Source organism: Brienomyrus brachyistius, chromosome 13, assembly GCF_023856365.1.
Source record: "Brienomyrus brachyistius isolate T26 chromosome 13, BBRACH_0.4, whole genome shotgun sequence".
Lineage (NCBI taxonomy): Eukaryota > Metazoa > Chordata > Actinopteri > Osteoglossiformes > Mormyridae > Brienomyrus > Brienomyrus brachyistius.
Window position 1 is genome coordinate 24,634,755 of NC_064545.1, and position 14,027 is coordinate 24,648,781.

Genomic DNA, 14,027 nt, shown 5'->3' on the forward strand with positions numbered 1-14,027 from the left:
GGCATAACTTTGGGTTGCGCAAAAGTTGAGGTCTCCACCATTTTAAGGGGGCCCAGACTCCCCCCATCCCCCTATAATTTACATCCATGGTCCAACGGGTTCATTAGCAGTCCTCCTTTTATTAGCATGAAAAGCTCGCTAAGTAGGCAGACAGGCACAGAGAGGAAGCAGCGATCGTCAGGTACTCACCACAGAGTTCCTTAGTGTCGACATTACTGAAAGACCACGGGGAAGGAAGCAGCAGACAGGCGTGGAGAAGGAGAAAGGGAGAGCAGGAGAGAAGGTGAGGCCAGGAAAAGCTAGCAGACAGAAGGAAGGTAAGGCGGCGAGGCTGGGGGGCCGGGATGGACGCCATGTGACGTGTCCTCTGGCTCGGCCAGGAAACGTCAGGGAGAACCGGCGGCCACAGGCTCACCTGCTTAACTGGAGGTACCCAAAAGAGGGAACCTTCTACATTCCCCCCGTGAACATTTTCCTCAGGAGCTGCCTGACCGTTGCTGTTGGTACATATACTAGATGATCATTCTGACCAGCAGAGGGAATATAACTAATGGCAAATTGGACCGAGGAACATAAAATAAAGATGTGAATGGAACTGCAGCCATCTTGGTGACCCCAGTGCATTCTGGGTGATCTCTTACAACACCCTTTCCTGATGCTCCTAGACTTTACATATTAATGACTCCTTCATTACTCATACAAGCAATAACTGGTATATAATTAGTCCAGTCAGTAATCTCCATCACAGGATTAGTCAACTAAACACACGCAAACCTCCCAAGTGTTTATGATTTTTTTTAAATGTAGTTACAGTGCTTTTAAGTAGGCAGACAGCATTTATCACTTACCCAACAATAAAATACATTTCATTATACAGCACATGCAAGATAGGAAATCATTCAAATGGACAAAGATCTTCACAAGTGTTTTAATGCACAATAATGTATTAAATATGTAGTTCCTAAAATGAATTTCACTTCAGGCCCACTGAATAATTAAATTATTGGCCCTGCAAAGCCTAATCCAGTGTCTCAAAAAAATTCTGCACATGCGTCCGCCTCATGGTCTGGTCTCAGTAGATGCTGCTCTTCAGAGGTAAATGTTGTCACATCATCGTTATTTAATTGGCCAGTATGGCTGCATATTGAAGCCTGGCATTTGGTCCCTCAGCCATCTCCATGGTGGCATGCCAGTGTTACCATTTCATCAGCGAGCTGTGGGCACCTGGCAGGCGGGCGCTTTGCTCATTCCCAGGCACTCCCATCACACCTCAATCAAACTGCTCCTGCACAGCCTGTAGCACATTTAATTCCTTTATAAATTTCACAAAACACACCTACGTTATTAAGAGGGCTTGGGCTGTGGTCCACGTCTGTGGTACATTACCTTCAACATTGCTGGTACCAGCAAGACCTTGTACCACGAGTGTTTTATAAGTGCAGAAAGACAGAGAGAGTGGTGGGGGGGGGGAGGGGGGGAAAACAGAGAAGAGGGAAGATAGAGAGAGAGAGAGCTGGGGGGAAAGAGAGAGAAAGGGGGAAGATAGAGAGAGGAGGAGGAAGATAGAGAGAGAGGGGGGAAGATAGAGAGAGGAGGAAGAAGATAGAGAGAGGAGGTGGGGAATAGAGAGAGAGGAGGAGGAAGATAGAGGGAGGGGGAAGATAGAGAGAGGAGGAAGAAGATAGAGAGAGAGGAGGTGGAGGATAGAGAGAGGAGGTGGAGGATAGAGAGAGAGAGGTGGGGGATAGAGAGAGAAAGGGGGAAGATAGAGAGAGAGGAGGTGGGGGATAGAGAGAGAAAGGGGGAAGATAGAGAGAGGAGGAGGAAGATAGAGGGAAGGGGAGATAGAGATAGGAGGAAGAAGATAGAGAGAGAGAGTGAGAGAGAGAGGTGGATGGATATATATAAAGAGGGGTGGGGAATATTGAGAGAGAAGAGGGAAGATAGAGAGAGAGGAGGGGGAAGAGAGAGAGGAGGGGGAAGATAGAGAGATAAAGAGGCGGGGGGGTAGAGAGAGAGAAAGGGGAAGAGAGAGAGAAAGACAGAGAGAGGGAATGAGAGCAGACTAGGGTTGAGAGGGACTTGCGCCGCAGGGGCCCTAACACACCGAGCTGGCTGCCCTCTGAACAGTCAATAAACCACATTACCACTAAAACGCACTGACTCAGAGTGAAAATTAAAGCTTTCAAAAGCCAAAGCAATTAACTCCAAAGGCAATAAAAAAAAACAGAGTACAAGGTATGTCGAAAGAGTGGCGCTTTGATAATCCATCCATCATTTGGACATGATGTTAAATTACTGAATAATATATAAGCAGGTGTAATAAAACAATCCCAATCTGAAAAAGGGCATTATACACTTAAGCAAATAATTTTTTCATTCCTGAAACTGCAGCATACATCTGCTATACTGTAAAAACCTCTTGCCAACACTTATCTATAAAAACACTGCAGATTAATATGTAGTAATTCTTGGTTTACAAGAAAAGATGTTTTTCAGCCATATGACAAATTGATAACTCACATTTGATGGGCACTGCGCTGTCAGCCGGAAATAAAAATGTTTATGCAACGTTCACCAACAAATCTTGAGCTATAGGCTTGATTTCGGTGAACAGCCAATGAGGGAAGGGAGTCACTGACGCGAATGACAACACTGACAGATCACAATGACTTAAAGCTTGCAGTTAGCCTGCTAACATCTGGCAGCTGACACAGGCTCAGCCTCAACACCCAGATGCAAAGATCCAGCATCTACTATCAGATATCAACGCAAAATCTCCCTGTACGTCTCCTCATTCAGTGCATTTCACATCCACACTAGACTCATTTCACATCTCCGTCACACTTTCTGTTCACTCCGCCACAAAGTTATGGAAGGTGACAGAATCACTGCATGCATTTATATGAAAAGCTTGCAAGTTCAATGCATGCAATGAATATCTGACGTCTTTACTTGGCGGGTGACCAAGTCCATAGTCACTGGAGACAAATTTTCACAAATATCTCAGCTATTTCACTAGGACAGGTGAGGTTGAGTAGCGAATTTGCTACTCTTACTCCTATCCCTTGCTTAGTCAGTAAGATCCGTTACATAAATGTCTCAATGATGCCACATCAGCAGAAGCTTTCCTGAACATCTAAGTGACTAGCTGACACACACTAAGTCATGTCTGACCTCCTGGTCCAGTGTCTGGTCCACCCCTCAGCCCGGTCTAGACGCTGACAGCAAGATTTTTTATTTAAATCTGCACTGGTTGAGTGGCTCCGTGTTTCACTGCTGCCTGACGAACTGCATGTGCAGTTCACATGTTATCCCTGTATCATGAGAGTTTCCTCCCAAGGTCTAAAGACATGCAGCTAGGCTAACTGGAGTCTCCAAATCGGGGGCGCAGTAGGGGCATGGATACGCTACCAGAATCAGGGGGCCCAGGGGGCCCTAGGATAATAAAATAATACAATTAAATGATTAGCAAGTTTTATCTGCTTAAACCTAGAAGCAATACACAAGCATTGTCATGAAAAACAAAAGACTGATTATGCCATGAACACAACCATATATGGATGTTCTACAAATCAGTGTACAACTCCCCCACTACTGAATGGATTAAATCAAATACACCAAATCAGTCAACTGAAAAGCTGAATCTGAAACCAGGACTTTATACAAGGTGAGGTCATACAATGGAGGTGGGGGCTCATGGTGACATTTTGTCGGGGACCCTCTGCTCAAAGGGGTTCCCCACCATAATCCGGCATCCCATCCAAGGGTATTCCCTGCTGCACTGGATCAGCAGGCAAAAGATGCTGAGATCAATCTCTACTACTGGAGTTCTGGTCTCCAACTGATGAACCAGGTGCCCAGATTCCCACTGCAGGAGGCAAAGATAGTGATGATGAGGAGAGGAAGAGAAATTAGTGTGGAAAGCTGAAAGGATGGGGAGAAGTGGCTCTGACGCTTACAGGGCAAAAAAGGGGCCTGGTTCCACCTGACACTGAAACAAAAGCCTTCAGCCTTTCTGGACTACAGCTGCCCACCCTTCATTATCGCACCCACACCACCTAAAAAACATCACTCACTGCAATGTGGAAAGGAAGCAAAGGCAACAGCAGGATGGGGAAGAAACCGTACAAGTGAAAAGTTCACCCAAGTCAAGCAGAAAACAGGAAACTTATGTTTGGCTTCTAGAATATCCTAATGCAGGCATTCACTGCAAACCTGTAGTACAGAATGTAACTCTGTAGACCAATAAAATACTGTTTTTAATAGTAAGGACCTTTAATGGTGGTTTTCATTACAGCTTTTCCACCGGGTCAAATGAAACATCAATGAAAGTCTCCCATTTCCTTAGAGAGCAGATGTTTGATATACAGAAGGTGATATTTATTCATTTTGGGGAAAAAATGCACAACATCCATGCTCATTCAAGATCACTGGAAAGCATGTATATATATATAAAATTTTTTGACCTGGGCTGTGCCTATGTACTGCCACAAGCTCTTCGTTCTAAAACCACAATCTTTAAGGTCTTTAAAAATAGATTTGCGCATTTACTAATTCATTTTCAATTTGGTTGACTTAAACAGACAAGAGCCCAGTGAACACTGGTAAAGGGATACCAATAAGACTGTTCCTTAGACTGGCCGAGCCTGCTTTTCCTATTTCAAATTGTTTTGGATAAAAATGTGGGCTAAGCAATAGCATGTATGGGAATGAAGGAGGTGGCTTTAAATGGAGGAGATGCGTAGTGGTGAGACCACAGAGACCAATACCCCTATTACATGCCCTCCACCTCAGGAACCAGGCACTGCTGCCAAACTGGAAGATGGTAACGTGCACTGGACAGATTACAAGAGAGCAACAAGCTACAAGTTGCTCTTTTCCTAGTTTATGTTTACTGCACTGGCAACTGCAGCATCAGAATTTCACTGTGTTCCTGACTTAAAACAGGCAACAGGGCCAAAAAAACGTAATTACCCAAAACCTCCAAAAGATTCACATAATCCCCACCACAGCCGGCCCACCAGTGGTCTGAGTGGGAACTGATCTCCCCGCCCACACGTCAACCTGATCAAAAGCATCATCATGCCAGCCAAATGGTGCAATGAAGGAGAGGTGAGGCAGTTCACAGGCGGGCGTGGGAATCCTTCATCAGCTAACGCACTTGCTGAAGCAATCAGGAGAGGTTTGTAATATGCAAGATGAGGCTGTGGTCTCCTTTGGTCAAAAGGAAGACATGATAATTACTGTTGTCACGGAGGTAAACGTTGAATCACTGGATCATGTATTGTTGCAATATTGCTGGAAAGGGCCGTTCATAGCTGTTGTAACTCACTCACTCACATTCCAATTCCTCTCATTAAGGTAGCACTTTACACCTCCATGCTCAGACCTGCGGGCTGATGTATAACAACTATCCATTTGCTTCATTTCAGTCAAACTCATACTTATTCATCCATTCATCCAGCACCCTCAGCATCATCATTGTGGACTAATACAGTCTTCAAACAGCAACTACAGTATGACCTGTTCTGAATTTACATCAATCATCAACACAGCTAGGTGGATCCCGGGAGAGGAGGAGCACGAGGAGGTTTGAGGCATGCTGGGGGGGGGAGGGGGGGTCCGTTTAGCTTTGCGGTGCCTCCTCTTTTATCCACAAAATTAAGAGCTGCAGCCCCATGTTAGAGGAAGTGACTATTTAAAAGATGTGCCCAGTCACAGAGGCTTCAAAGGGGAAACGTGGGGTGGGGGGGGGAGAGACCACGCCTTGCCTGGTGTTGTTGGGGGGGGGGGGGAGAGACCACGCCTTGCCTGGTGTTGTTGGGGGGGGGGGGAGAGACCACGCCTTGCCTGGTGTTGTTGGGGGGGGGGGGAGAGACCACGCCTTACCTGGTGTTGTCGGAATCAATTGTGTGAAACAACTTCTCCAGCTCCTCCTCGTTCAGATTGCCATCCGAGAAGAAGGTCTGGAATTCGTCCAGGGAGAGCTTTCCGTCATCTGTGTGGACAGCAGATGCTGCAGCATCAGTGTCACCATAACAACCGCCTGGATCATTAACAGATCAAGCCCATCCAAATATTCTGGTGTGATCACAGTGATCCTGAGCCTTATCCAGACAGCCTGCATCAGACGTCTGTCCAAGGCCGCAAACACACCTCACATACCTGTATATTTTTACCGCTTAGATGGACTGACACAGACTAACCATCACTATTACTTTTGCCCATGTAAATAAAAAAAACCGGCATTTTTCTTAAGGCACCTTCAGAGAGTATATAAGACAAACGCCCTCCCCCCCAGGACCTGAACTATCACTTTAGTTACAAGTGGACTTTCTGCTCTTTGGTTCTCACAACACGAGTATTCCATTATATTTTACAGGTCATAGGGGCCACACACAGCAACCACACACTGACGGTGGAATGACAGTGGAATTTTATAGGAGGATCCCGGTCTCCAGAGCATCTCAGCTTCTGGCTTCCAGGTCCGCAAAGTAAAATATTCATTACCGCGCGTCTACCTTTGGAACAGCGTTTTGGCCATCGGATAGTCACTTACAAAGGAAAAAAGATTCCACACTGCCTATACATAAATGCAGAGATCGCTGAACACTGGCGCTGTTAATGGATTGATTAAGCAGCATATGAAATCCATTCCTGTGAGCAGAGACAACCACCTGTACCAATTCCTGGAGACCACATGGGATTGTTTGATATTCACAGTCATTACGAGCATCAATAACCCGGCATCTATAGCCTTGCTCTAGAGGAACGATCATGGATGCAGTTGGCGCCCTTACTGGCCTCGGACTGGGATTCTCAGTGCATCGATTGGTCAGAAACAGCAATGCGATGGACAGGAGAGCATCTGCTAGCTGAAAGGATACTGATTTTCAGTCCAGCACTGTCTGACTCCATCAGCGAGGGGTTGGGGGGGGGACTGGAGAAATGGGCCAAGCAGTTCATTAAAGACCGACCCAGTTTACAGCTGTAAAAAGCACTAGAGGCCGGGGTTTTATTTTTTGAGGGGGTGGGAAAGAAGATGAGCAACATACTGGTAAAGGCAGATATTCCTGTCCTTTCTGGTCCAGGACGTCTCACATCAGCGTCGTTTTTCCACACGGTAACCATGGCGGCCAGAGCTCTCGCGCTTCATGAACTGAGAGCTCCATTCTGATTGGCTGGAAGGTCACCATCCAGGGGATTCGTCTTTTGATTCGAGTCGTAGCCTTATTGGGTTCTTGCTTTGTTTGGAAGATGTTGTGCATTAAGAACACTAAGAAAGATCAGATCAGGTCTGGTTCACGGGGTCAGGTAGGATGGACAACTTGCGGGGTACCGGCACTCTACGGTCAGGGTTGGCTACCCCTGCTCTGTACGGTTTATAGCTGACATTTTACTAGAGGCACTGAGGTTATATACCTGGCTAGAAGGTACAACATAAAGACTAGGGTCTCCAGAGAGAGCCTACATGAGCCAGAGTGGGAAAGAGGCCCACTGTGAGGTTAGGGTGTGACCCACTGAGAGATTCAGCTCCAGGATGGGCGCCGCGTTAGCGGGGCTGCGCACTTAAGACACCGTTAGCGAGACCCTCATTTACGATTCGTTCCACAAGCAAAGCAGAAGCCGCAGCATTTTACAGGATCACATACGGATCTATTTCAGTTCCTCTCGGTTCATTTTAGAGTGTATGCTAACGTGAAGTGTTATTCAAGAGGTTGAAAGTTTTTATTTTAATCAGATATAAATAATAGTAATCGGAACAGACGGAGTTGGAGAACCTGGAGAACTTGGAGCGGTTCTGGTGCAGATGATCAATGGAATGCAATTAGCACTAGTCCTCATATTGGAACTGAACAAAAACGTTCCTCTATTTTTTTTATTTATTCTGGGTGTTTGTTGTCATGGAAACTAGAATGGTTCCGTGGTTCCTTCATCACTCTTACTCGGCACTTAACTGCTCGAACCCTTTGTCTTCTCACATTTCCCGTTTTCATCATTCTGACCCGAGCTGCGTTCTTAAGGAGAGAAATCCTTCATTTTCCAAATCTCCCTTCTCTTGGCCTCCTGTTCCTCATTTATCGCGCCTCCCCAATGGACACATTTCTCTGCACACGCGCTCGTGTGGAAACCGTGTATTTAAAAGACACCTGACAAATACACAGAGGGAAATTTCCCTGTAGGTATGGGGGGGGGGGGGGTGCCACAAAAAAAAGACAAACTTATGTATTTGCAGCTGAGGTAGTGTTTTGTCATGTGGTTAAGCAGCCAATGAGCCCAGTTCACACAGAGATCATGTTTGCATACAGCTGGCTTACAGCTGGTCCTGGTTTAATCCTGGTTCTGCTGGCAGAAGGTTACGCTGAGCACCAGGTTGCTTCCAGGTTCAAAACTTCTGAGACAGCAGTACACAAGGATAATACGAAGCAGGAGACACTGGGAACGACCAGAAACCAGCCAGGTAAAGGGCGGAAGCGGCTTCTAATGCCAGAGATGAGAGTTAACTTATCCTGCAGTTCCTCGTGAATTGGAGGATGACCTCAAGTGACCTTCACAAGGAACAGGAAACATTGAGTGCAGGTGTGAAGTGCACTGCTAGGACAGTTCATATCAGGCTCCTAGAAGCAGGACTGAAGACCTATAAAGCAGGGAAGAAGCCCTTCATCAATGAGGAGCAGAAGAACCAGGCTGCAGTTTGCAAAAAACTCACACCCATAACACACCCATAAATTGAAAAATGAGTGAAACAAAAAATGTTGCTGTGGTCTCATTATTTTCCAGAGCAGTAGCTTTCCAAAGTGCACATTAAACGAAGAGATTAAACGAACCAAGAGGCAGGAGATCCACCTGAGAAGGCAAATATACCTGGGCAAACCATCGAGGAGAGAGGAGAAGAGCCACTCACGGAGTAATCAGTCATTCGGAGAGATAACGCTGAACCGCCTGATTATCCCCGAGACAGAGTCCGCAGTAGCGCCATGAGATTCAGTGGGATCTCGCTCCGTCTCCACAGGCCGCCATGCACCATCACTGCAGCGCAGAGCAAGACCATAAAAAGGCAGGAGACCCAGGGCAGCTCTTTATACTCAACTGGTTGGTTGAAACAAAATCTTGGTCTGGATTTGTACTCTCTGGACCAGAACTTTCCACCGCTGCCTACTACACATTTGGGTGGATGGGGAACTTTAAAGCCCTTTTTCTTAGTCTCGGTGTCAGTGTATTACTGTGTTTTACCGTCGTAAGGCAGAGCTGCCTGTAGCTGGGGAAGATTCTCAGAACTCTACACTACTTTCTGTAAGTCACCTAAACCGTACTGGATGTGGTCCCCCAGATTTCTAACTGAAACTGTAACAGAATCACGACGGAGCCGCGGCAGAATAAACAGCACGCCAGTTTGCCACGGATTACGGTGTAACTCAGACCGAGCGCCTGAGGCCCTTTAGGGCCGGAAGCCCTCATCCAGAGAGAAACTGAATGACTCTGAAGAACATTTCTGTCCATTTATGTGCTTTACGGCTGCTGCGGAGTTTATGAGGCGATGAGCGTCATCAGCGAGGAGGAAAGCATGTCACACATGCAATGGACTGAAGAAATCCAGCATTTAACGTTAAGACCTCAGGCAGAACTTTTTAAACTGGTTCCATGAATTATAGATATATATATATATATACTCAGTAAGACATCTGTCTACCGCCTAAAACTTAATTTCGTGTGTTAAAGGGTTGCTGACCACCATATCACTGAAGCACTTCAACTAGTGTTCTGGCACCTTCCACGGTCCTTTCCGTAGCGGTAGAGCAACTGACAGGAACCCCCATGAACCCATCTGAAGTAAGAGGTGAACGCATTGCATGCTGGGAGGATGCCCCCTGCCCGGTGCCATGCCTTGTTGGCTGGGAAGGTCCCACTTCTGGGCAAACACCCCCTCAAGAAGAGACCGTGTCAAGATACCGTCCTCCTCACGTCACAGCCCCGCCCTCCCACCCCACACGGTCACCCCGGGACTATGGCCCCATCATCTGCCTCCCACGGAGCCACACCGCTCTGCCATCAAGTTAGGGTGATTCTGGCCATGACCAATCACGGGAGCTGAAGATGCACTCCGAATGAAGCCACTGTTAGAGACTCCCAGGAGCAGAAAAGGGTCATTTTGTTTCTTTGAGCAGCACAAAACGGGAACTGATTAGAGTGCACTGAGGCGGAGGACTGGCGGAAAAATGAATGAGCGTCAGAAATGAAGGCTTAAAAGAATAACTTCAATATTGCTTACTGAGTATCTCTGTCGGGGGCGAGGGGGGGGGGGGCGGGACACAGTTTAATAAATAAAAACCTGTCAAAACACAAGACAAGCGATCCCACTTAACAGAGGAGAGTTGATGTCTATAGGTGATTTAGCTACTTTTCTCCTAAATTCAGGTCCTACACCTGTGTCCGTTTCACCGGTAAAAGAACATGATTGTTACATTGTTTATACACAGGACCCAAAGCAGGATGTAAGGGAGGGCAGGGTCCTCGCCAGTGTGACCGCACACCTGAACCCATCTGTGCCATCTGCTCCCCAGGTTCGAGAGAGACCACTGAGGATATTCACCCATCCTGACAGCATGTCACTCATGTTAACAAACAGCTACTGTACGTCCATAATATTATTTTCATATCAGTAATATTTGCATCAATTCTGCACTTCAGCTATTAGACAAGTAATAGCTGGAAGAAACCCCACGACGACATGGGGAGAACATGCAAACTCCGCACACATGTGACCCAGGCGGAGACTCGAACCCGGGTCCCAGAGGTGTGAGGCAACAGTGCTAACCACTGCACCACCATGCCGCCCCCAGTGCTAACCAATATAATGATCCTATAATGAACTAATGCTAAAAACATTTTATTATGCAAACAATGACAATACCGTTACAATCTAATTTGTTTTTGCTAAAATGTCATTCAGGGTAACAAACTATGGGCATTCAGTGTAACATATTTATATAAGAATGAAACAACACACTTATACTAACCTTTACTTATTATGATATATATGAGAAGATGTGATCAAACTAAATTTAATTGCATTTTTAATGAATTTGACTTCCTTGCAAAAACTTCTTGTTAACAAATGGGTAAAACCTAGTGGCTGAAAGGATATTGGGAAAAGTATAAAGAAAATTACAATTGATTAGTATCTAGCAGCTACATTGTGATCCTTAAATACAGTCTTTTAACATGTAATTTAATAATTGTTGCTTTTAATGTGCCTTCAAAGATTTTGTTGTATATAAACTGCAGTTACAATGAATGTCATTTTAGTGGGCATGTTCTATAAATCAAGGTAAAACATGTAATAGCCATTATTTTTTGCTCAGAAAATATTAACATTAAACAGGATACATTCTAATGTACAAACCCACACACACACACAGCATTAACCAAAACACTAATTAACATGAATCTGTACCCACAACAATGACCTTACTGAACACAGGTCTTGCTAACCACAGAGATCTCCTGACCTGGACAGAGGTGTCCTCATGCCACTTTGTACACACGCATTTCGTTTAATTCATGATTCACTTTCCGTTGCCTGTCCATTCCAAAGGACACAACAACCACAACCTTACAGAGACTGTCAAGATTCCAGGGTGGTTATGACATCCTGGCTGGTTCATATTTAAACCACAATCGCAGCTGAATAGACAAAGGGGTTAAAGTTCTGCCTGATCCTTGTCAAGATTTGTGCTCCTTACAGGCTGTTGGCAAGATATGCCGGCACTGGGACTGCCAGTCTCCAAGGAGAAATGTCCCTGACAGAGATAAAAGCACGTCCAGAAGGTTCTTGTAGGATCTAGACTTTGACAAGGGCCTTGACAAGACACAACAATGCCTTTAACAATGCAGCCAAAGACATGATTTAATGAAGCCTTTACAAGATTCATGACCTCATTTCCTGGACCATTACGCCACAGGGGTGCTTCCGTCAGCCTGAAGGTAGAACGTTTCAGAGCTCGTCCGTTTCCTCGTACCGCTGCCATTCTCTCCAGATGATGAATGCCATGTTTCGTAACAGACAGATGCTTGAGAAAACAGCACCATGCGCTGGCAGGAGTTCCGGCAGCAGGACGAGCTCTGTGTGATGTCACATTATGGCATTTATGAATATGATGATGGCCATGAAAATATGAAAACTGATGTGTTGGAACATAGACAATCCAGAAAAGTAAGGGCCTGAATGGCAGAGGGGAGTCACACCATTGCAGGAATCCTATGAATCAGAGAGCGGCCTAGAATGAACCCATCATTCAGGTTTATAGTTCTCCAGAACAACACAAGAGTGATGATTTAGCAGACTAGTACAGGTAGGTCAGGGAAGTGACATCATTTCTGTTTGTTCATATTATGGCAAGATTCTTCACAAGCTTAGTTACTGTAGCCATATCACATGCGGCTCAGACTAGGTTATCCATCTGAATTTAAGCAGGTTTGGGCCTGGCCAGTACTTAGTTGGTCTCCTACCTAAGAATGCTGGGTTGCTGCTAGAAGAGGTGTTGGTGTAGCCAATAGGGAAGCCCCTCCTGCGGTCTGTGTGGATCCCAGTGCCCCAGTGCAGTGACGGGGACACTGTGGCCAACAGTTAAGCCCCTCCTGCGGTCTGTGTGGATCCCAGTGCCCTAGTGCAGTAACAGGGACACTGTGGCCAACAGGGAAGCCCATCCTGCGGTCTGTGTGGATCCCAGTGCCCCAGTGCAGTGACGGGGACACTGTGGCCAACAGGGAAGCCCATCCTGCGGTCTGTGTGGATCCCAGTGCCCTAGTGCAGTGACGGGGACACTGTGGCCAACAGGGAAGCCCATCCTGCGGTCTGTGTGGATCCCAGTGCCCCAGTGCAGTGACGGGGACACTGTGGCCAACAGGGAAGCCCATCCTGCGGTCTGTGTGGATCCCAGTGCCCCAGTGCAGTGACGGGGACACTGTGGCCAACAGGGAAGCCCATCCTGCGGTCTGTGTGGATCCCAGTGCCCCAGTGCAGTTATGGGGACACTGTGGCCAACAGGGAAGCCCATCCTGCGGTCTGTGTGGATCCCAGTGCCCCAGTGCAGTGACGGGGACACTCTGGCCAACAGGGAAGCCCATCCTGCGGTCTGTGTGGATCCCAGTGCCCCAGTGCAGTGACGGGGACACTGTGGCCAACAGGGAAGCCCATCCTGCGGTCTGTGTGGATCCCAGTGCCCCATGTGCAGTGACGGGGACACTGTGGCCAATAGGGAAGCCCATCCTGCGGTCTGTGTGGATCCCAGTGCCCCAGTGCAGTGATGGGGACACTGTGGCCAACAGGGAAGCCCCTCCTGCGGTCTGTGTGGATTCCAGTGCCCCAGTGCAGTGATGGGGACACTGTGCTGTAAATATGGTGTCCATCTCTGGATGAGACATAAAACTGAGGTCCTGACTCTCTAAGGTCATAAAAGGTCCCTGGGCACCTTTAGAAAGAGTCGGGGTGGGACCCCAATGTCTTGGCTAAAATAGCCCACTGTGGCCCTATCAAATCTGGCCTCCTAATCAGCCACTGTATCTAACTGGTGAATTCTCTCCCGCCCCTTCACCACCTTAGCTACTGTGTGATGAGCGTACTGGTGCAGAATGGCTGCTGTCGCATCATCCAGGTGGGGGCTACACAGTGGTGGGGGTTGAAGTGGCTCCCCATTGCTTTTAGTGTTGTGAAAAGTGCTACTGTATATAAATGTATTATTCATTCATACATTTACATTTATTTTATTTGGCAGATGCTTTTGTCCTCTTCGTCTTTTAGTCCTCCTCTACATCGCATTACAGCTCCATTTTCAGAATCCTCGCAGTTCATTTGGGTGGTTCACATTTCCAGAGATCCCGGGGCACCGCATATGCGGCCAGATCTCTGAAATCAACATCCTTCCCATTCATGCTGAGTTTAGGGCTTAAATACTCAACCCAAACAATCCCCACACTCCCTCAGCGTGAGGCCACCTTTGTGTTAAACAGCATCTCAACCTCAA

The 14,027-nt window shown here is 46.9% G+C and overlaps 1 protein-coding gene across 2 annotated transcripts in view; it reads right to left on the reverse strand.

Moving 5' to 3' along the window:
* necab2 (N-terminal EF-hand calcium binding protein 2) overlaps positions 1-14,027 on the reverse strand; it is an 80,635-nt gene that overhangs the window by 51,384 nt on the left and 15,224 nt on the right. For both annotated transcript variants that reach the window (XM_048973584.1, XM_048973583.1), the window contains exons 3-4: positions 5,893-6,001; positions 190-215 (exon numbers count right to left, since the gene is read on the reverse strand). In XM_048973584.1, the coding sequence (XP_048829541.1) occupies positions 190-215; positions 5,893-6,001 (135 nt within the window). The remainder of the gene's footprint in view (positions 1-189; positions 216-5,892; positions 6,002-14,027) is intronic.